This window comes from Cheilinus undulatus, linkage group 18 (assembly GCF_018320785.1).
Source record: "Cheilinus undulatus linkage group 18, ASM1832078v1, whole genome shotgun sequence".
NCBI lineage: Eukaryota > Metazoa > Chordata > Actinopteri > Labriformes > Labridae > Cheilinus > Cheilinus undulatus.
Window position 1 is genome coordinate 3,364,822 of NC_054882.1, and position 24,046 is coordinate 3,388,867.

The window sequence follows — 24,046 nt, forward strand, 5'->3', positions numbered from 1 at the left end:
GCAGTTGCCTGGGGTCCCATGCTCGAAGGGGCCTCAATATATAGTCATTATAGGTGTGCATTGAATACCAGGTACACATCTAAAGTTACTTTGGATGATTAATATGTGGATTTGTAATGCAAAAAAGGGGCCCAGAGTGAATAAAATAGCATCAAAATCGATTTTCATTATCAAAAAGGTTCCTTGGGAGGACTCTGGTGCCAACAGCAAGGTCCAAGCTCCTTGAAAGGTCCTCAAATATTTTCACATCAGGCTAATTATAGGTGGGTAGATCTCTATAAGCCAGTAGTTCTCAGCTGGTGGGTCAAGACCAAAATGTTGTGGGCATTAACAGTTTAGAAAATGGTATCTGTGAGCTCAGGCCCAAAAATGGTACAATCTTTTATTTTGATTATTTATGTTGCAAAAAGTGCAAAGCTGATGAAAATTAGTTGAACCCAGAGATTATGTTAATTTCACAAATGTTGCAGATGTTTGTGCAGTTTTGACATTGTGGTGGAGTTGGCATGCAATTTCTATCAAGGAATTGCCCAATATTTGGTGCCTAGGAGTCTTGGACTTTTATTTTTGATGCCAGTGTGTTGCAACGGGCTTTGATCTTTTTTCATTTTTACTCAAACTTCATCAAAGTTGAACATTTTGGTATGTGACAACCTCATTTAGATTATTCAGAGTGCTGTGGTCCTTATTATGGTAGCGTAGATTTCCTGCAGCAGCATAAATCACGATAATCTGGCACAAAAACATTATAATGATGCTGGATCAGCCTGTGCACAGATTGATGTGTTAATATTCTGACTATTGTCTGAGCTCCACCAGGACGAAAACTAAGGAGACTCTGAGCTGAAGCGTGTCTCCGTATTGACTAAAACTATGGCGTAACAATGGTGCGATGTCCGGCCTGTGGACCGACAGATGGGGAGGGGTCAGGGGGCTCTGCAGGCCGGGTGTTTTGTGAGGAGGAGGAGGGTGTCGTACTGTGACAGGGGAACAATGAGCTCCATCACCCCCACCCTCCAGGATGCCTATACACCATGCATCAAAACGCCACTGGCTAGAGCCCATCTGTTCTTCATTCCCTCAGTGTTTGCCCGCTAAACAATAGACAGTCACGCTGGGAGGGGGTCGCAGCTCTCTAGGTCACAAATCCAAACAAACCCCTCTTTTTTATATTTATTTACATGCACAATAAAATAAAACTAAAAAAACTCCAGTTCTGATTATTGTGAGCCTTAATTTTCTGTGTTTTTTGGGGGTTGAATTGACTTAAAAGTATGAAAACATTAGGAAATGTAGATTGCTTCAGCCACAAATCAGGCTGTAATTGCTGCAATATAAACTTTTATAGTAAATGGCCTTTTTACTGCAGTCACAGGTCATCTTTAAGACTCTTCATTGTTCCAGTAGGATTGTTCTTACAATTGAGTTAGGTCGTCTTAATGCCAGAATTTAAATTTTAATACAATACCACTAAGAATCAATCAACATCCATGCTTTTTGGTAAAACTAAAACAAAAGTGGAAATTTTAAAAAAGCGATGTTGTCCAATGTCTGTTTTCCAGTCCCAAATCTGCCTGCAAACTGTCTGAATTGCACAAATATGTTGGCAACGTTTCAGTACAGAAATGTTCCCGGTGTGTTTGTGATTTAACTTTAATACTTGTGGTAAAAATATGACTGAAGACCTGAGTTTTATTTTGAAACTTTAGTTATTCTTTACATTATTGATCTCTAAATCAATGCAGATTTTATCTTTAAAATTATTTTAAATCTTTTAAGTATGGACATTTTTGACAGCCTTGATTATGAGTAAGATGTTATTTTTTTTTAACCATTAATGGCTACAACACTCCACAGAGCCAGCTAACTCTAACCTGACACACCAGACTGTTTCACATCTACAAGGCATGGGATATATCACACATTCAAGGACAGAGACAGTGTTTGGGAAGGGCAGAATCTTTCAAAATAAATCCTAGAGAGTGATTGCATGAGTATTCTGTCTGTTATATAATATGGCATAGAAGAATAGAAGGATTGAAGAGTATACTACATAACAAGAGATCTACAGGCAGTGGTAATTGTTGCTCACTATCAGTGGAGCCAGTTTGTAAATTAAAATATTTACAAAGCCGGTCAGAAGAAGAGCAAATTTCGTCAGCTAAAATTACGACTAAAAATGTTCGTCAACAGCCTTTTTTTTCCATGACAAAAACTAGACTAAAACCAACAAAAATAGATCTGTGATGACTAAAACTGACAAAAACTATGTTTACTTTTTGTCACGATGACTAAAACTAGACTAAAATGTAATGCAGTTTTAAAAAACATTCAAAATCTGTGATTTTTCTCCACTGTGGGTAAATCTGTCAAAAAACAAAGCTGTGGCTATTCTGCCTCTCAGCTGTGGAGAGCAGGGACCCCAGGTTTAGCAAAGTGAATAGAACACACTACAATGACTTGGTACCAGATTTAGGCAAGAAAGTAAACACTTGGACTAAAAGTAAAGACTAAAATGTGAGGACTTTTATTGATTAAAACTCAACTTAAATGTTTGAATTTTCATTAACTAAAAAAACCTTAAACTAGAAAGGGTAGTAATGACTGAAATGTGACGAAAAGACATTTCATCTACAGACTAAAATTAAAAATAGCAGCCAAATTAACACTGCTTTGCTCTTCTTTAAATAAAGAAATGTTCAGTTCCGATCAAACTACTGCTCAAACTGCATCCAAGCTAATCTCTTTATTAACTGCCATAGTTCACAGGCTTGCAGTCACACCTACACCTGTAGCCCCGCCTACTTCTCCTTAAATGACTCTGATTGGTCCAGTCATTCTCTGACTGAGAACAAGGCCCAGGCTCAATGTCTCTCCCACCATCAAATTGTGAAGTGTGTGAGGGATCTCTCGCAGACTTTTTGAGCCCTTCATGCACCCTTCCCATGAGTGGGCATATCTGCAGACTTAGAGCCCATAGTTCATAGCATTGTGACAATTGACAGGGCCTGCCAGCAAACGCTATAAAAGTGAAATGAAATGGGCAAAATGGAAAACAAAATCTGTGTCTACGCCAAAAGAAGGAGTATTTTTCCTGTAAGTATATAAAACTGGCTTCATCCACTGATGAGAAAGGCCTATTGCAAGGCACGCTTGTTTTCATCTTTGTTTTTATCCGTTCAAAACTCGTGACTGTGGATAAGAAAACACATGGCTGTCCCATTCCCTTTTACACCAGTTCGCACCTTTGCAGCCTCATGCACTTACTCACTTTCCGGGTGCAGTCAGTTAAGTCCATGAGGGCTAAGAGCTCAGGGTTTAGTAAGTCCAATAAATGTGAGTCTTGTTCTTCTGCCTCAGTCGGTTTTCCTTCGCCACTATAACTTTGCTTTATGCCACCAATATCTGTGATCATGGAGGATTAATGTCAAGTCTTTATGAGCTCTACAACAAATAATACGAGCTGGACAGGCTCTTAGTGTCTCAGGATGACATTCGTTTCAGACTGGCACAATGCAAAGGGAAAAAAGCTTTAAAAATAGAAATACTTGTTGAATGTTTTGCTTCAGAATCGGTTTTCCAAAGTCCTTTATTACAACTTTTGATCTCTTAAAGTACTTATTAAGTACTTACTTGTAGACCTACTGTAGCCACTATTTCTTTGCATTCAGGCTTCATCTTCTTCTTGATTTTTTTGTTATATCTTTTTTAATTCCATATGTAAGAAGATCTTTTGTGTTGCTGTTCTTTTACTGTAGTTCTGGACCAACCTGGCCCTACAAACACTGCCACGACTGTTAAAATTCCACCATTTTTATTCAGCACAAACAGAAGGTTTTTATCCTTGCATATTGACCTGAGGGATAGTCAACATTGAAAGTGAAGAAACAGAAAAGTGACCTGTTTTTCTGTTTTACCACATTCCCAAAGTTCCCACTGATCCGCCCCGGTGTCTGCCTTCACAAAAGCTCTCTTGTGTGTTTTTAGAGACTGCTGCCTTTGTATACACCCCACTCAAACACTCCTGGTTAGTTTGAACTTTTAAAACAGCTGATTTTCACATGATTAAACCACCCTGAAGTGATAATTTAGAGATTTCTTCCTCTATGATATTAATCCCTGTATGATTTTGTCTCCAACAGCGCTGGATCGCTTATGAAAAGAGCACAGAGGAGTATGAGGCAGAAGGTAAGCAAGAGCTGCAGTATTGTGAGAAAACTCATTTTAAATGTTGGATTTTTCTTTAAGTAATGTCGGTCTCGTTTTGCACATGTAGGTCAGCTGCATCTCTGGAACCCTGACGAGCCGAGCACACCCCGAGGAGCCGGCGTCCCTCTGTCGAACTGCTTAGAGGAGAGACTGCGTGAAGCGTGTGATGAGTTGGAGATACCTTGGGATGGATGTGCTGACCACAACGAACTGTTAAATCTGTGTGAACACCTGAGTCTGGAGGTGAGGACCCACGGTTTCATGTTTGGAAAGCTTTAATGAAAATCCTTGAACAAAGGGCTGATGATTCGGAATTTTTGCTTTATTGATAAATATTTTTATTTTGACATTTTGTTATATATAGTAGAAAAACAGGCAAGCAAAGCTGTGTCAGAAACGAGCAAAATCTTCTGAATTTTAACACATATTACAAATATTTACCTGCTCTTAATGGTAAATAACTAGATTAAAGAGTTTGAAATCATCATATACTCCTACAATTCTCCTTTTTTGAGCTCTTTAAGACTGTTTTTTTTAGATATAATACAGAGACAAAACCAATAACAGATGAGCATTTTGGACCATTTTACTGCATATTTTTGTAGTCCAAATGACAAATATTTGTAAAAAGAAAAATCTGAAGTGTTGGAGTAAACCGCCTCAGCTGACAGTCCCAGGAATGGTCTGTAACGTCTTCATCGTAATCCGTGGAGGTAACTGTCCTGACCAAACTCCAAATCCACTTATGGGGCTTGTTTTTGCCAAATGCTTTTCAAAAGTTGCAGTAGTCCCTGCAAGGCTTCCAGACAATTATATAATCAGTGATTTGGCTTTAAAGAACACGAGAGTTGCTTGTCTGTCCATGCCTGGTATTTATTTATTCTGTTTGAAAGACTGTGCAACTTTTTGTTATGAAAGCTTTTGAAGGGGCGTAGCATCACGAAGGGATGGTGGAGAGTTTGTCCAGTGTCAAATTCAAATTCAAATTTAAGGTTAATCCTGCTCTAAAATCTGGAAAATCAAAAGAGAAGAAGTACATAGAAGTTTTTGTATGGCATCATCAGACTATCAAATGAATGATGGCACTTGTGAAATTGTAAGAACCAGATTTGTTTTGGTGGTTGATTCAATTTGCAGTAATAAAGAGGATGGAAGTGCACTGCAAGTGTGATATTGATGGAATTTGGGTCCTGTTTATTTTTGCATTAATTATCTGTTTTGTGCATTTGGATATGAAGTGAGGGCATTAAGTACGTGCATCCATCCACACTGCGCATCAACAATCCATCCCTAGAGCACACAGTCCCTGCTCTTATTCAAACAACAGCCCATACATCAGTTCACTGCTTCTCTTATTGTGCCTTTGTATCCCTTCAGACTGTCTGCAGGTGATAAGAATGCTTTGGGGCCAATTAGCCACAAGCTAAGGGGCTAGCAATGCCTTTTTTTTAACAGCTTTTCTCCCTTATGTTGTCAAACACATGCATACTCAGTACAAAACAAGATACAAGGGAGTTATGGTGTGTTGTTCATGGGAGAGCCTATTCTAAGTGCATGCTCCTGTTTGTGAGCTTGGCTCTTTTTATTCTGTTTCTGTTGTTTTTAAGATAACGACAACTTGTTTTAAAGACAGCTTCAGCTCCACAATCTTTTTCTATTTAGTCAATTTTTCATTCTTAAAAATAAATGTAAAAATATATATATTATGTATTATAAATTTGTTTTTGTTTTTTTTTCTTTTCAATTTCTTGCTTTTTTCAAAGGTTTAGGAGTTTAATAAGTGTTGTTGTAAAATCATTGAGTAATGTTTTTGGATAACAGTTATCTCTATTCCAGTCAAAATAATTGCAAGATTTTGTTTTCATAATTGAGCAGCTTTAGAACCAAACAAAGTGACAGTTGGGAGCTGAAAGACTGGCTCTTATTTCTGAGCTGGGACTGATAAAACAGATCTCTAAAATCTGGCTGACATGATCAACAGTTGCATAGCTGCAGTTAAAATAATTTCCAAAACAAGTCAAAACCTTTGAAAACCCCAGTAATGCTGAAATGTCACGTTAGCCCAAAAAACCTAAACAGGACATATTAAACTATGAGGCTTCAATGCATCACTTACTATCTAATGTTTTTAAACTGAGACAGCCTTTAAATTGGTTTAAGAGGAAACAAATGTTGAAAGACACTGAGATGCAGCACTTTTTAGTCATGATGGTGTTTCAGTAAATGAATTTTTCTTTTTCAGATACACATGGACGTGCTTCAGAACCTGACCGGAGATGGAGTCATGAACGTCCAGGAGTTTGTTTCCAGGGTTGTAAACCAAAACAAACCACCAACGCCATCCTCAGCTTCCACGCCATACAGACAGCTCAAACGACACCACTCCACTCAGGTACGCCACCTGTTGGTTTATCTCTGAATCATTCATTTTATAGGCAGTCTCCCTCATTTCTTTACTGTAAACATGTTTGTGATAAAGTAAATCAAAGTGAACCTGGCACAACAGATAAACTATTCCATATATCTATTGTTTGATACCAGTCTGGCAAATCCATCTGCTTTGCAGGGTTAAAGAAGTAAGATCTCATGATTATATGTGTTTTTTTTTAAGCTAAACTGCCTGTTTTCCCACATTAAAATCGTGGTCTTTTCACCCATGCAGCCATTTGATGAGGGAGGTCGTAGGATAGCGACTCCCTCCGCCCTCAGCAGCACCATCGGCATGCGCCTGTTCTCCACCCTCGACGACGGCTCCGGTTTCACTCCTGTGGAGTACATCCTGGACGCCTGGATGGAGGAGGGAATAGAGAACAGCACTGAAATTCTGCAGGTAATGCATGCACTGCACCTTCAGAGGATGACAGGAAAGGCTGTTAACATAGGGAACAGGTCGTCAGAAAAGTGAAAGGTTTATACAATTTACGGAGCAAGTTAAGAAGAAAATGCTCCTCAAAAGGCAAGTTTTTGACATAATTTTGTCCCTGCAGGCTCTGAATTTCAGCCTAGACGGAAAGCTGAGTCTGAGCGACCTCACCATGGCGCTAGAGAATGAGCTGCTCATCACAAAGAACGGGATTCACCAAGCAGCGCTGGCGAGCTTCAAAGCCGAGATCAGACATCTGCTGTGAGTATTTCTGCAGCCTCTCTTAAATTACCTGCATTTACAATCATTTTTCTACCTGACAAATACAACATGCAGGATTTTCTTTGGTTTGATTCTCTTTCTTTGTATGTTAATTTGTAGAGAGCGAGTCGACAGGGAACTCAGGGAAAAGGAGAAAATCCGATCTGACCTGGAAAAAGCCGAGAAACAAAAATCTCAGCTGGCCACTGAGGTGGACGAGCATCACTCTGCTATCGAGCAAATGAACAACCTAAATCTCAGGTACATTTTCTCTCAAATTACACTAGTTAGTCCTCTCTCTAAATCTACAGCACCATCAAAATTGAACTGGCCTGGTGAAAGTCTGGAGAGAGCTGCAAATAAACTTAAACAAGTAAAATCATTAAACTAAGCATTTCTAAAAAAAAGAAAAGAACAAGCTAAACCACCAAAAAGGGTAATGAAGTCCAACCTTGAGTTGTTTTTGTTGTCTCTGTGCCCTCACGTCTACAGGAAGCTTGAACAGGAGCACAAAGAGAAGCTCACCTCCGTCCGGTCGGAGTTAATGAAGGAGATGGACCTGATCCAGCAGCAGGCCAGCCTGCAGCGTGAGGAGCTGGAGGCAGAAATGGAGAAGATCAAGGAGGATGAGTCTTTTCTCAGGGATCATCTCTCCATCTCTGTCAAGGTAACAACAGGAATAAAGTGTGTGCATTTCCACTTTTAAAAGGCAGTTCAGATATTCTAAATCAATGATGCTCAATGTGTGGCTCTGGAGCCACATGTGGCTCTTTTGTGATTATTTGTGGCTCTTTTATGTCTTAATTCTAAATATTATTCCCCAAGAAAACCTTTAAAAGAGAAACGTTTTTGCCCTTTCTCACTATTTTTTACCACTTTTCATCCATTTAAGCTACATTTTTCCATTAAATACCCCTTTTCTCCCTACTTTTTTCTAATTTTTGACACTTTTTTGCAACTTTTTACCAATTTTTTTTACCACTTTTATCCCATTTTTGCCCTTTTTCAGTTTTTTTCTCCCCATTTTCACCCACTCAATTCACTTTGTCATTAAATACCACTTTTTTTTCTAGTTTTTGCCCATTTTAGCAACTAATTTTTGCCACTTTTATCCCATTTTTGCCCATTTAAGCTACCTTTTGCCATTAAATACTACTGTTTCTCTACTTTTTTGCCCATTTTTGCCACTTTTTTTCTATTTTGCCACTTTTATCCCGTTTTTGCCGATTTAAGCTACACTTTGCCATTAAATACTACTTTTTTCCCTACTTTTTACCCATTTTTCCACTTTTATCACGTTTTTGCCCTTTTTCACACTTTTTTCCCCCATTTTCACCCACTTTATTTACTTTTTGTCATTAAATAACATTTGTTTCCTGGCTTTTGCCCATTTTTTGCCACTCTTGACTACTTCTTGCCCATTTTAGTCACTCTTTACTTTTTTGCCACTTCAGGACCATTTTTTGCTACCTGTAACTCATTTTTTTGTCACTTCTCAACCATTTTTGCTACTTTCTGACCCCTTTCTTCCCAATTTTTGCCTGTTTTCGCCCATTGTTGTTGCTTTTTGACCATTTCTGCCCCCTTTAACTTATTGTTATTGCTACTTCAAGCTGTTTTTGCCACTTATCACCACTTAGATTGTGGCTCTTGCAAAGGTATTTTTCAACAATTCGGCTCTTTGGTTACCTAGAGTTATCTAACACTGTTCTAAATGCTTGATAATGTTACAGCAAGGATACCCACAAAGCAAGTAGAAACATGCTGTTTATAAACCAGAAACGCTCTTTATGAAACTCTCCTTACAGCCAACAGAATCCATTAATAAAACATATTTCTCTTCAATTATGTTCATGTCCAAATTAGAAATTTGTCAGCAGGGCTCATGTTGATTTCCTCCTCATTTTTAGGAGAACAGACGTCTGGAAATGGAGCTGCTGGACAGCACAGAGAAACTGGAGGAGGCTCAAAGCCAAATCACCAAACTCCAGACTAATTTAGACAACATTATCAAAGAGAAGGTAAGGACACATCAGTTTGATGCTTTCTGAGTTTGATTTAACTTTTACTGTTTTTATCTGTGCTTTATCTTCTCCCCTCTGGAGCTCTTTTGTGTTTCTATTTTTATTTTAATGCATGCTGTCTGTGCACAAGCGCTCCTTATTTGTAATTTTCTACTTTTTAAAGTTTGGAGACTTGGACCCTGGCAGTGCAGACCTTTTCCTGCAAGAAGAACGCATTAAACAGCTACGCAGCAGCTATGAAGCTCAGTGCAGGGTACTGCATCTTAATCATGAAATGCAAGACACAGTGAATCTGAGTCAAAGTGGGTAGAAATGTTAAATGGTGTGCTATTTTTTGTTAGGAGCTGCAGGATCGAATCGATGAGCTTCAGTCAGAGCTGCAGGAGTTTCACGGGCTCGGACGAGTTCTTCAGCCGTGCCACAAAACTCTCTCTGAGGAGCTGGAGAGCAAGAGCCCCGGCATGGAGTCTGATCCAGGTAGATCTGATTACAGAGCAAACACTCACGGAAACAACAACACCGCATACCAAATATCTCCAGCTCCTAACTTGACTTCTTGCAGGTATCGGCTCTGATGAAGTCCAGCCGTTCAGCATGAGTCTGGAGGCAGAGATGATGCTGGAGCAGCTGAAGGAGCAGCACCTTCAGGAGATGGAGGATTTAAGAAACCAGCTGGAGAGCAAGGTAAATCTGGAGGAAAGTTTGATGTGGTGGGTTTTGTTGACTTCGACTGGACAAGCTGTTCCCAAGCTACAGGGGATTTTGCAAAGCTAAGCTTATGCAAATTGAAGTATTGTCTTTATTTCCTTGATTGCATTTCCTCACAGATCAATGAATTCGATAAGATGGTGGAGAAGCAGAGGACCACCCATGAGGACCAGAAGGCCACCTTAGTGCTCCAGCACCAGCAGGAGCTCCAGGCTCTGAGGGAGGAGATGCTCAGGGTTCAGATTGAGGCGCAGGAGCTGCAGAGCCGTCTGGAGCAGGTCGATCAGGAGCGGACGTCTCTAGAGCAGACCCTGGACAAGGAGAGGGCAGAGCTTGAGGAGTTGGAAACCCTCAGACAAAAACTGCAGGAGGCCCAAACCTGTAGCACGGACCTGGAGGAGAAGCTGAAGACACTTGAAGCTCAGCAGACTGAGAGCGATGAAAAATTCCTCATAGAGATGGAGGAGCTGAAGAAACGGCATGCCGATGAGATTAGGAAACTAGAGAAGGAGCATGTGGAGATCTCTGAGGCCTCAATGGAGGGAGAAAGGAAGAAATTTCAGGTAGAAACGGCAGCGATAGAGAGGAGATTGTTAGAGAATTATGAGAAAGAGAAGGAGCTTTTGCAGCAGAGCCATGAGGAGGAGCTGAAGGTCAGACTAGAGGAGGTGAAGGTGATGTTTGACAAAGAGCGAGAGGACATCGTTCAGAGACTGACAGACCAGTGGGAGAGAGAGCGCGCGCAGCTGGACGAGCACAACAACGAAGCTCTGCAGGTGCTGCTAGAAGAAGAGATGATGAGACTGGTCAGGGAGCAAGAGGAAAAGGAGGGCACCCTAAAGGAGCAGTGGGAGTGTGACCGAAAGCAGCTTCAGGAGACTCTGCTGCAGGAGAGAACCCTGATCCTGGAGCAGTTTAAGGTGAAGGAGAAGCAGCTGAGGGAGGAGTGGGAGAAGGAGAGGCTGCAGCTGGAGGAGGATTTTGATGCCATGCTCCAGGAGAGGCTGAATGAGGAGAGGGAGAAGCTCGACAATGAGAAGGAGCTGGAGGAGAAGAGGCTCCAAACGTTGATATCAGAGGAGAGGGCGCTTCTGGAGGAGAGCCACAGGGAGGCGGTGAAGGAGCTGATGGCCAAGCACACAGAAGAGAGGGACGCTCTGAGCAGCACGTTGGAAAAACTACGAGAGGACATCATCCAGGAGAGGTGAGACCTTTCAGTTTTGCTCATCTTTAAGCTTGGATTTAGTTTAAAATGTTGTTTTAAAGAGAATTAGATAGGAAATGTCACCACTCTCATTCTAGGTTGTTAAAAATGAAGCTCAGCACTGTTTGGTGCATGTTTTCATCCCACTATCAATTTAATCTAATTGTCGATTAATTGCCCACTTTTGGAGGTGAAATTCCTCTACATCTTCAGCTTTCTAGGAGACACCTGAAGTTTTTGTGCCAAAACTGACAGGGATTTTTTAACTGTTCATACTTAACCTCCACTTAACTTAAGCCCAGTTCCAGCTGAAGAAAAAGAGCCCCAAATCATCATGGTCCAGGGCCTCTACCGTGCTTCAGCGTGGTCCTTTTTTGTTTTGTTATATTCTGTGCTGTTTTTGCATCAGACATGCTTTTAAGAGTAATGGCGGAAGTTAAACGTTGGTTTCATCAAACCTTAACACATTTACCCACATGCTTTTTGGAGACTTGTTTGTTTTTGCAATATTAAGCCGGGCTCGGATGTTTTTCTTAATGAGAAAAGGCTTTTATCATGCACAACAGCCCTGCAGCCACACAGAGGAAGAATATCAGAAAAAGGAACACCATATCCACAGTGAAGCTTTCAAAAAGATGTATTTTTTACAGTCTTTGAATGAGAGTGGTGACAAACTCATTCCAAGAATAATAACATATCCTTTAGAATAAAACAGCTGAATTGTATGGGGTATTTGTTACAATATTAATCTGTAATCTGTTGCTGTAATGTTCATTAAATAACTGTGTACAGGAAGGAAATCCAGATAAGCTTCTCACAGAGACTCAAAGACGTGGAAGATCGATTCTCAGCTGATCAGGAATCAGTCGAGAAGCGGTTTCAGGCGGATATTCTGAAACTTGAACAGCACTACCAAAACGAGCTGAAAGCTCTCTCCGACAGCCATGCTGAGCAGAAGCGGCACTGGGAGGCTCAGATCCAGAAGTCAGAGGAATACCGACGGATAATGGAGGAGGGAAAGGAGCAAGAAAGAGAGAGCGTGAATCAAGAGTTGATCAAAGAGCGGTATGAGATTCAAGCTTTACATCAACAGGAGATAGAAGAACTGGTCACCAAGAACCAGCAACTGCAAAACGAGCTCCTTGACTTCATCAGCATGGCTCAGACAAAGGAGATCGAGCTGAGCATGCAGCTCAACGACCTCCACAACCGTCTGCAGGAGAACCTGAAGACTAAAGATGAGCTTCTGGCACAGGCTGAGAAGAAAGCCTGCGAGATTGAGCTCCTCCTGAACCAAACAGTGGAAGACTTCAAACACGAGAGGCAAGGATTTCTGAACAGCCAGGCAGAAATTCAGGCAAAATACAACCAGATGGTCTCCATCTCTGAGAAGCAGCTCAATGAGAGGATGGATCTGCTGAACGAGAGAGATGATTTGAGGTTGAAGATGGAGGAGATGGAGATGCTGCTCGAACAGGCAACGTTGGACTTTGAGAGTGAGAGGAAGCGACAACAAGAATGCATCTCAACCCTTCAGAAAAAGTTAGAAGAAAACCGAGAGAGAGAGGAGCGTGTAGCTGAAAGAGATCTTCTTAAAAACAAAATTAAAGAGCTGGAGACGAAGTTGAGTTGGGCTTTGTCATATGCAGAAAATGCAATTGAAGGAGAAAATGTGGGATCAAATGCAAGGAGTGCAAAAGACCCTGAAGGCCCAAAAACAGCCAAAAGGGAACCAGTTTCCCATCAGCTGTTTGACAGTTTGGAGGTCGATAGTAAGAGCACAGAGTCATGTGAAGACGAGCTCCATCACGAGATTGTGATTGATCCGTTGGTGCTGAAGGAAACTGGTGACCCAGATAAACTGTCCTTGGAGGAAAACCTTTCACAAGAAAAGACCCACAGGGGTAAAGAAACTGTTGACCTTGTTTTCGACTCTCGTGACAGTCCAGAAAGTGTGAATGAAGGTGGCCATTGTGAGGAAAAGGAATATTCTCAGGCCAAACTCCAGGCTTTGTACAACACGGCCAAAGAGGAGAATGTCCTCCTGCTGGAGAAGATTTCCCTGCTTCAACAGAAGACAGAGCTGCTGGAGAATCTCCTCGCTCATAACAGTGAGAAGATCAGAAACGGCCAACAGATCCTGGAGGAAAACTACAGCCTCAAAGTGAAGATGCTGCTGCTGATGGAGCATGTCAAAGAGCTAGAGATAAAGGCCCTAAAGATGACCGATCTGCAGATACGATACGAAGACTGCCTGTGTGAAAATGCCAAACTTAAAGAGCAGAATGTGGAGCTGGAGAAGAGAGTGTGGAGCCTGGAGAGCAGGATGAGCATCTTCCCTGAACTCCAGGATCAGATCGTGCTGGTCGATGAGATCAGCAGGATGAGAGAAGAGAACAACAAGCTGTCGGAGCTGTTCGGCGAGTTGGAGAGGAACAGGGAGAGTCTGTCAGCCGAACACCCGGACATTGGTGCTCCTGAGAGCCTCGCAGACGAGTCTCGGCTGGACGAAGATCTGGAGGGCTGCTGTGAGGAGTTTGAGAAGCAAAACACGCGACTCCGCCGGGCCATCACGGAGCTGCAGGACAAGTCACAGACGCTCAATGAAACGACGCAGGCGCATAGGTAACGCGGAGAGAAACTAGGATCCTTGTCCTCCATACCTCCCATCCTGAAAGAGTGGTCGTCATTTTGCTCCCAGACACGACGTAGAGCTTCTTTTCCTTCCTGGATTAGATTCCCAGACCCTTTTTACAGTCTCTCCTCTGCTGCTGTGGTCCCTTAGATCAACCACAAGTCATAGCGCAAGCATCAAGTTGTGTTTTTTCCTTAGCATCCCATTGAACTGTATATGTTATTCACAATTAATGAATCTATAAAAGCTTTTTAGAATCCAGTTCTTAGTTCTGATGAAGTTTTGTCCGTCTGCAGATCTGAGACGAGCCGTCTGGCCGAAGAAAACCTCATCCTCAGGCAGAAGATCACTGCGCTGAAGGAAGAGGACCTGAAAGAAGCCCAGGAAGAGCTCATGTAAGAAGCAGCACACCCTAACTCTTCTACGTTTATTTGTTAGTTTGTATTGTTTTAACATTTCCTGATTCTATTTGATTTCAGAAAAAAGTTGGAACACTTGAAGAAGGGGAAGATCGCGGCTCAAAAGGCAGCAGAGAATTTTAAGAAGCAGGTAACGTATAAAGATATTAGAACAAGTTTAAAGATGGTGTTTGATACAGCACTGTTATAAGCTTAAAGGTTACTCTGTTACACAAATATCCAAAAATTTACCATGCAGGATTATTTGATTTTACAATTTATTTTATGCCATTTGCTTTCTTTAGAAACCAACAGGGCTGACAAAGATTACGTTTCTAACAATCACTATCAGAATTTCTGTAGTTAATGGGTTTACTGCCAATTACTGTCTTAAACCAAGGATAATTGACTTCCTGTTTGCACACAGACCTGTTTTTATAGGTAGAACAAAGATTTAACAGAATTTTCCTACCGAGAAATGATCTTTTTATGGGTTGTAAAAGAAATAGGTAAATAGTTGAAAATTAAACATTTACTAACATAACATTCAGATGGCGTTTGACTCGTCCACTGAGCTGTCTGGGTTTTATAAACTGTAATAAGATTTTAAGGAGATAAAGTGGGCTCACTTTGCATTACTGTGGCTGCAGAGAGACTATGATGTGAATTAAGCAAAGTGTGCTGAAAGGGACGATAAACATGCTGTTTGTCACCATTAACCCTCAGATGGTGTAAAATAAATTGTTACCCTAAGGCTGTCCAGGACCAGAAATGGACACCATAGGTAAATAAGAATAATAATAATAAGAAGAAGAATATAAATAATGAACATTTTTTCCAACTTCTTTTGCATATTTGTTTTTTAATCTGTATCAGAGCTGATCATAAATGTAGAATACTGATCGTTTTTTAAGGAATTTAAACCTTTAGATGCCACTTTCGTGCAAACAACCCTGAAGTTTGAAATGTAAAAACAAAAAAATATATATATTTTCAATATACTAGATGCAAATTGAATTCTCTTGAAGGGGATTATCACAGTCTTGAGTATGTTTATAATGAGTCTCAACTTTGATTTTTATGTATTATTGTTGGTTAAATATCTAAAATTTTAATAAATTGTTACACTCCGGGTTTAAATGCCCTAAAGTTTTTGCAATACATAAATTGCAGTTGAAATACTGTGCATTTAAACAAGAACAAAAAACCTCACATTTTTGCATTATTTTTTAACCAATAGCAGATCTGATCATAAATATCAAATATTGATTAATTCTAAGAGATTTTAACCCTTTCAGTGCCAGTTTAAGTCCAAAACTCCTGATCTTTATAAAGTAAAAAACCCCCAAATTAAATATTTTTTATATGCTACAGGCAAATTTAATTCTCTTGAAGGGATTTATGACAGCCTTGAGTATGTTAATAATGTGCAACAACTTAGATTTTTATTTATTATTGTTTTGAATTTTTAGATTTTAATACATTTTTTTAACTGTGTCCCTACTGGAAACCAGGAAAAAGGCATGCAATTTCCATCCATGCCACATATGTGGAAGGGCTTATATTTGGTGACAACTAGGAAAACCTTCAAACTTAAAGTAATGACTCCAGAATGAAAGCCTAGGATCATAAAATGCATGTTTTTTTTTCATCCAAATTTATTTTTCGACCTGTTGTAGGTTCTGATGGGTTTTTTTTTGAAACTTTCTTTTTATTCAAGTTTTCTTTTTTTCCAACAATAAAGGACAAACAAAAAAGCATAGAAACAGAAAAATAGAAAATATCAGTGAACAGACAGGTTGACAAGGGTGACAAGGGTGACATAGGCCATACATTAATGCAAAGTGGAGTGATCTTTCACACATACAATGAGTTACATGTTAAAGAATATAATGTCCACCTTTCCCAGTATTTAGTAAACTGTTCAGCCCGCAATCTTAGGTTGAAGGTCAGTCTCTCCATATGTTGTATCTCGTTAACAATGGTAATCCAGTCATTCCTTGATGGCAAATTTATCTGCAGCCATTTCTGTGTAATGGCCTTCTTACTTGCAGCCAGGAGCACTTTATAAAGATAAATATCCTGGGCCATAAGTCCAACCGGGATTTTACCCAAATACAATGTAATGAAAGTAAAGTTGACTTGTAAACCAAAAATTGACTGAATTTCTCCAGCAAATTCCTGCCAATAAGGTTGAATAAGGGGGCAGGCCCAGAATATATGAAAATGATCTGCCATTGTCTGTCCACACTGTCTCCAACATTTATCCTGTCCCAGACAACCCTGCTGTTTAGATTTCAATTTGGGAGTCACAAAAATCTTATTATGTTCTTCCAGCAGAATTCCCGCCAAGCTCTGGAGTTGGTGGTCTTAGCTTGACCCTCCCATACAGTTTTCCAGACATCATCAGATATCTCCAGGCCAGACTCCCCCCCCCATTTCTGCTTAACCTGGAGAGTAGAATGATTCTTAGAGTTTTGTAGTCTTTTATAAATTTGTGATATTAAATGTTTACTGTCTTTAGCCTTATATGCATCTGTAAATATACTGATCAAATTAGAATCCCCATTGTCTGTTTGTTTAATTTCCTTGTTGAAGTAGTCTCTGACCTGGAAATACCTGAACATATCCTCTCTTCCCAGTCTGTATGATTTAGAGATGTAGGCAAAAGACTGCAGGCCGTCCTCATTGGCTATAGTGCAGTAAGCTGTAATACCATTGTGTGCCCACTGCCGGAATCGCTTATCTAGACCTGATGGTTTAAACTCTGAGTCATATGTCACCCATTTCAATATTTTTGCAGGTTCTGATGTTTAAATGTAAAAATTTGATTGGAAAAACCCCTTCCCTCCAAAATATATGTAGTTAAGAGTAACACAGAAAAAATTTTATGAAGGCCAGAAAATGGCCTCAGCACCCTCTAGAGGTTAAAAAAAATGTGCACTTATTGTGGACCTTAATTAATCACGATTAATGCAGTTAACCTTGACAGCCCTAGAAATGCCCATATTTTCATTAGAAAACCAGCTTTGTTATCCCGAAATGAGATAAATACATTGAAAACTTAAGAAAACAGCCAAAATGGACTTGTTATTTCAGCAATGTGGAGTAAAATATACAACTTTTTGTCTACTAAGGGCTTCCATACATCATAGTCTTGCCACATATTTGCCCAGAATTGTCTGCTAGCTCAAAAATCTTTAACTTTGTCTTTACGCATCCAAAAAAAAAACCCTCAGTGACATCTATCATCTCCTCCTCCTTCAGGTCACAGAGCTGCGTCTGCAGAGCCAGCAGCTGGAGGACGAGAACGGAATTCTGTCAGAGAAAAACGCCCAAAACATCGTCGACATTGAGAATCTGCGGCGGCAGCTGGCAGCGCTGATGAAGGACGAGGAACAGGCTGAGGAGAGGAACAAGGTAAATGGGGTGGAGTGATTGGCTGATCGTCATGGTGATGTTGTTTGGTGGTAGCGAGTAGATAATCGGTGGTTGTTTTGTGTTAGCTGGCAGCTTGTGTGTCTGCTCTGGAGGCAGAGCTAACCAAAGCTTTGGAGGACGCCGCAGAGCTGGAGGAGAGGAACAGCCAGCTGTCAGAGCAGCTCTCTGGGCTCAGAGAGAAGGTGAGCAACTGATGATCAGACACAGTGGTGGACGACAGGTTAAAGGCCAACAGTTACAAAGAATCAAAGAGGGATTACTGTGTATTTAAACACAAGTCCTGTTTTTAAGTTATAGTGTGGTAACAACAAGTAAGGTTGACATGTTTCAGATTTTTACCTGCTTTAAAAAATGCAAGAGACCACAAACATAAGGACAGTTATACTGATTTTCCTTCATGAGATCTCAGAAACTTGTGACAAAAAGACAACAAATACAGGAGGTGATTGAAAGAGGATCTATAATGGAGTATTTTTCTCCCAGTTGACTCAACTGTTTTTATTTTTTCTTGTGTCATAGAACCACATTTTGGAGGTGGCCCTGCAGTCGAGCGGCCTCCAGAACACGAAGCTGTTCAGAGATGAGATGTCTCGTCTGATGGAGCAGGATCAGCTGCTGCTGAAGCAGGAGAACGAGCGTCTGCAGGCTGAAGTCCACAACGTTAAAGGAGACCTGCTGCAGTCCAAAGAGAAGGTGAGATGGGGACGACAGCATACTTTTTGCTCAAAGATTCTGCAGAAAAATGTAGAATCTGCATGTGTGACTGGACTTAGATCAGTGTTTGGTAAGTTTCTGGTGGTACATTTGTAGTCTGAGTAGCAGTGGCAAATCAGGGATCAGCAGGATTTGACACATGCAAGAGAAATGGTCTATGTGGAAATAGGGCTGGGCAATTAATCGCAAATTGGATTAAATTGCAATATGGCATGCTGCAATTTTCAAATCGCAGACAGTGCAATATTTCTTTAACCTTGGGTGTGTCAAAATATCAGTTTGATACCATTTTTTTTCTTTTTTTATGCTTTATACCTGTGTTACTCAACCCCGCTCATCCAAAGAGCCAATCTGTTGAAAACAACTTTGCAAGAGCCACAATCTAAGAGGTGAAAAGTGGCAAAAACAGCTTGAAGTAGCAGTAACAATAAGTTAAAGGTGTCAAAAATGGTCAAAAAGCAACCAAATGGGTGAAAAGGAACAAAATTGGGGAGGAAAAGAGGAAAAAAAGGTCAGAAAGTAGCAAAAATGGGTGAGGGGTTACTAAAAATGAGTTACAGTTGGCATAAAATTGTACATAAGTGGCAAAACTGAAAAAATGAGTGAAAATTGACTAAGATGGGCAAAAAGCAGTCAAGATTGGCTAAAATGGGCAAAAACTAGGAAAAAAGTGGTACTTATTGACAAGAAGTAGCTTAAATGGGTGAAAATGTAGAGAAAAAATGGTGAAAAAGGGCAAAAATTGAATAAAAATGGGTAAAAAGTTGCAAAAAAAGTGTCAAAATGGGCAAAAAAGTAGGGAAAAAGTGGTATTCAATGGCAAAAGATAGCCTTAAAAGGCAAAAATGGGATAGAAGTGGCAAAAATGAGCAAAAAAGTAGGAAAAAGTGGTATTCAATGGTAAAAGGTAGCTTAAATGGGTGAAAAGTGAAGAAATGGGTGAAAAAGTGCAAAAAGTCTTTTAAAGTTTTCTGGGGGAATAATGTTTAAAATTAAGACATGAAAGAGCCATATGTGGCTCTAGAGCCACACGTTGAGTATCACTGCTTTATACATTATTAAACCCTTCAAGTATCTTTTTAATTTTATTTTATACTTTTACAAAAATCTTACTTTTCTTGCTCAGGCGTTTATTTTTCTTCATCAAAATGAGAAGAATATGAGAAATTATCATCCCCTTTAATAAAGCAATTGATATCAAATTTGCTTTAGTTGCCAAAATCACAGAAAGATTTTTTTTTCTAAATTTAGCCCTAGTTTAAACTCATCTAATATTGTACTTGTTATAATATAGAATGATGATTTCTTGCTTATGTTTGTTAAACAACAGAAAAATTGAGGAACCTAAATAATCACATTTCAAATCGTAATATTGCAGGAAAAAATTGCAATTAGATTATTTTAGATTAGATTAGATTAAAAGCCAGAGTAGGGATTTGCCAAAATTGAATGAGTACTTAAAAAAAATTAATCAGCAAACAGTTATAAGGTGTGCCAACAGAAACAAATGGTGTAAATGCTGTTCACTGGAGCAAGAAGGACCAAGGCTGCAGGAGGCTAGCTTTATATCTTTGGAGGGGTAAATGAGACCAGGTGCTCCAGATCTATGCATCTTATTGCATCCTCTCAGCACCTTAAAAAAGGAACATCTGCACATTAGAGCATTAGAACAGCACTCATGCACTCTAAACACAGGCTATCAAATGTATTTATCTCATTAAAAATCTACAGAAAAGTGCAGAAAAACAATGGAGCAACAAACTGCTTGATGCTGTGACAGCTAGCACAATGATGCTCCGTATAATCCATCTGGCCTCCATTCAAAGTGAAGCCTCTGTGCAACTTACTATTTACAGTTAATCTGTCACTCACCAGAAACAGATGAACAGCCAGCCCTCTTGGAGACGAACACAGATATTATAGTGTTTATTTTCCAGACTAATCTGTGGGTTAGAATAGTGTGTACCACTTTAAATATGAGCACAAATTTGCTGCACATAAGAGGAGGAAGTCTCTGACAGAAGTCACTTACTGCTAACAAGTTTCCACACTGGAACAATTCGGACATCTAGCCTAAGAATAACTCGATACGCCGTCACTAGATAGCTGATGGGTTCTGAGGTTGCAGCCTATTATGATGACCTTTTAAACCTTCCAACATGTTGGTGATCCATTCCTTCTGTGTTATTGATCTATAACTTCTTTTACTGAATATCTACAGATCAGTGAGCTTGATGCGACCATCCTGTCCCTGAAGCAGAACAAAGACCAGAGTCTGTCCTCAGAGCTGCTGGAGGCCTTGGAGCAGGAGAACGCTGTTCTGAAGCGAGAGCTGGAGGCACAGCGGGAGCTCAACAAGGTACAAACACTGCAGAAATCAATCACTTCTTTGCTTGATCCTGTTATTATTGCTTTTAATGTGAGTTATTTAATGTGGGCTCTGGTTTCAGGGCTGTGAGGCGGGGCACGGGCACGCACAGATGGAGAGCCTTCAACAAGAAAATGAAGCACTTAAAGCTCAAATGGCTCGGCTGTCTTCACAGATCATGGAGGTACGCTGTGGTACCAACGTCTCACTCTCTTAACTCAAGACAGGGGTGTCAAACTCAATAACTGCAGGGGCCGGAAATCTGAATTAAGGTCGAACCTGAGAGCCCAACAGGCTCAACATTTACCATAAACTATTATCCTCATTTTCACCAGTAATGAATTGTGAAGAAAACCTAACACTGATGATAAATGATATTGAGATTTGTTAAAAAGTCATATTGATATGTTTTGAGGCTCAAAATCTGCGTTAAAAAGTCAAAAATATTAGTTTAAAAGCTCAAAACATTAAATTAAAAGTCAAAAAAAGGTTTTTAAAAGCCAAAATGTGAGATAGAAAGCCAAAATTGTGAGTTTAACAGGTGAAAATATGACATAGAATTGAAAACCGTGAGTCTAAAAGGCAAAAAATATGAGGAAATAAAGGAAATTATGAGTTTCAAAGATTGAAATATGATCAAATTGAAATTCATGAGTTTTAAAGGGAAAATATGAGATTAAAATTTGATATCATGATATCATGGGTTTGAAAGGTCTAAATATGAGTTTCAATTTTAAATTGTGACTCTTAAAGTTCTAAACATGGGATTAAAAGTCATAGTTGGGGGTTGATGAGGTCAAAATGTGAGATAAAATGTAAGATAATGAGTTTAAAAGGTCAAAATATGACTTAAATTTGAAACTGGAATCTTAAAAGTGAGATGCAAAATTAGAAATATGAAGTGAAAACAAGTTTTTTTTCTCCATTCCTGACTTTTTATCTAATTCTTTTTAATCTTTTTCAAATTTTTGTGACTTGACAAGCATATTTTTAAACTAACAAGATTCAAATTTTTCATTTTTATACTGGAGTGAATCTGGTGGGCCAGTTATAATGAAAAATTCACATGATCTTGTGGGCCAGATATAACTGTGCCACAGGCCAGATTTGGCCCCAGGCCTTGAGTTTGACACCCCTGACTTAAGACATTACCATGAAATTTATTGACTTGAGCTGCGTTTATTTTCCACTCTATTACAAATAATTGAAAGACACCTCTACCCCTGTCTTCTTTTAATCTACTTGGGTTTCTTTTTTTTCCAGACAGTTTATTGTAGGAGATGTTTTTACCTTGACATGTTTCGACTGTCATCTGCAGTCTTCAGAAGCGTCAGCTGCCGCTGTCCTTATATGCTGTCTTCTTTTACTTATTATTCTACCTTCTCCAGTCGTTTCAGGCTCACTTGGTGGGACTTCTTCCTCCGTCTCCTCACAGGATGCCCAGAGGGCAGCATCGAGCTGAAGATCCAGACAACATGCAGGTACAGAACCTCCTGAACCTTCCTGATAGCTGATTCCTGTGAATAAAAACATGTATTTACAAATACATGGGCTTTAGCCGAGAAACGTGATAGCAAGCTTAGATCTTGTTATCTTTTATTTTTCCTGATTTGAAGTTTTACAGATAAAACTATCAGAACAACTCCGGGCTTTTTTCAGTCACTGCCATCTTTTTAGGCCACATTAAAGCAATCTGATGTCAATGCAGGTGTTTCAACACTAGTTTTATCTTTACATTTTTGACTCTGACAGCTGAATTTGCAAATTTGTCAACAGTGTTGGGTCGAGTTCCCCTTAAAAGTAAATCAGTATGTCACAAGATTACTTTGACCATAAATTAGGGTCAGTACTAATGCATCCATAAAACATTCAGAGCTGTGTTTATATGTATAAATTTCACCGGCAGGGGGCTCTTAATCAAAAAGAGACCGTAATGAGAGAGACCAGAGCTGCTCAGCTTTGCATGCCGACGCTGGTTTCCTCTGGTCTGGAATAAGGACTGATTCAGCTGCAAATACAGTCGTGCATAAGTTTAAGGCTGTTTCTACAAACATTTGTGAATCACTAAATGCGGGTCAGTGGATGCTGAAAAGCAATAAATTACACGTTAAAATTATTTTTTTGCTTTTATTAACCTATATATTTTTCATAACAAATATCTTCTACTATTAAATAGATAAGCTATTAGTTTTACCTACAAAAGAAGAATTTTCATGAAAAAACACAATTTACAATAAAATGTAAAAGTACTTTACAAAAAGATTGGTCACTTTAAGTAAAAAAAGTGGGGGCAAAATGTGTGAAAAATAACTTAAATTGGGAAAAAGTAGCAAAAAGGTGGGGGAAAATGTGTGAAAAATAACTAAAATTGGCTGATATCAGCAAAAAGGTGGGGGGGTGGGTGAAAAACAATTAAAATTGGCAAAAAAGCAGCAAAAAGGTGGGGGAAATGTGTGATAAACAACTAAAATTGGCAAAAGCAGCAAAAAGGTGGGGAAATGAGTGAAAATAGAAGGTTAAAGACATGTACCACAGGATCAGGGGGACAGAGTCAGAGGTTCTGAAACTTCAAATTAAAAATCTCATAACCAAACTCCAAAAGGCACAGAGTACGGCAGCCTGTGAGGAGCAGAAGGTGGCCAAACTCAGCCCCAACCTGGTTTTAAAAGAAGGGGAAATTAAAACCCTTTGGATTTACATTTTTAAGAATACTATGGCACAAATAACAAAAAACTCCCTTGGTAACAGTGGCTATTATTCAGGTAAAAAAATTTAAATGTGTTCATGGCTGGGCCCCAGAAAGCTCTCCACTTTATCCCCTTTGTGGACAGCCTTGTTTCCACATGACTATTCCAGAATGTGCATGGCTGTGTTCAGCCATCTTCAGGTACAACGGGGTCCCTGGTCTCTGGCACCTTTATTTTAGGGGTCGCAGGCTGAAAAGGTTGAGAACACCTCCCTTAACAGAGAACTTACTGTATGACCAACACTGTCTGGCAAGTAAAGAAAATCATGAATTTTTGTTTATTTTCCCCAAAGATTACAACTATACACACAAGACTTTACTGTTGACATCTAGCTCTCTTTTCTTTAATGTGGCCCCTTGTTATTGACCATTGGAATTTATTTTTTTCATAAATGCATTTGTTTATGTTTTATATATTAACACTTTTAGGGAAGAGAATGTTCCCTCTAACTCTCTCTGCCTGGATGGTTTAAAC

The 24,046-nt window shown here is 39.6% G+C and overlaps 1 protein-coding gene across 4 annotated transcripts in view; it reads left to right on the forward strand.

The window, feature by feature from the left end:
- nin (ninein (GSK3B interacting protein)) overlaps positions 1–24,046 on the forward strand; it is a 47,168-nt gene that overhangs the window by 16,677 nt on the left and 6,445 nt on the right. For all 4 annotated transcript variants that reach the window (XM_041812733.1, XM_041812736.1, XM_041812737.1 and 1 more), the window contains exons 5-24: positions 4,143–4,188; positions 4,277–4,452; positions 6,452–6,601; positions 6,872–7,039; positions 7,197–7,333; positions 7,454–7,594; positions 7,826–8,000; positions 9,244–9,354; positions 9,521–9,610; positions 9,699–9,834; positions 9,920–10,041; positions 10,185–11,269; positions 14,201–14,299; positions 14,384–14,453; positions 17,570–17,722; positions 17,809–17,925; positions 18,263–18,436; positions 20,679–20,816; positions 20,908–21,009; positions 22,214–22,306. In XM_041812733.1, the coding sequence (XP_041668667.1) occupies positions 4,143–4,188; positions 4,277–4,452; positions 6,452–6,601; positions 6,872–7,039; positions 7,197–7,333; positions 7,454–7,594; positions 7,826–8,000; positions 9,244–9,354; positions 9,521–9,610; positions 9,699–9,834; positions 9,920–10,041; positions 10,185–11,269; positions 14,201–14,299; positions 14,384–14,453; positions 17,570–17,722; positions 17,809–17,925; positions 18,263–18,436; positions 20,679–20,816; positions 20,908–21,009; positions 22,214–22,306 (3,483 nt within the window). The remainder of the gene's footprint in view (positions 1–4,142; positions 4,189–4,276; positions 4,453–6,451; positions 6,602–6,871; positions 7,040–7,196; positions 7,334–7,453; positions 7,595–7,825; positions 8,001–9,243; positions 9,355–9,520; positions 9,611–9,698; positions 9,835–9,919; positions 10,042–10,184; positions 11,270–14,200; positions 14,300–14,383; positions 14,454–17,569; positions 17,723–17,808; positions 17,926–18,262; positions 18,437–20,678; positions 20,817–20,907; positions 21,010–22,213; positions 22,307–24,046) is intronic.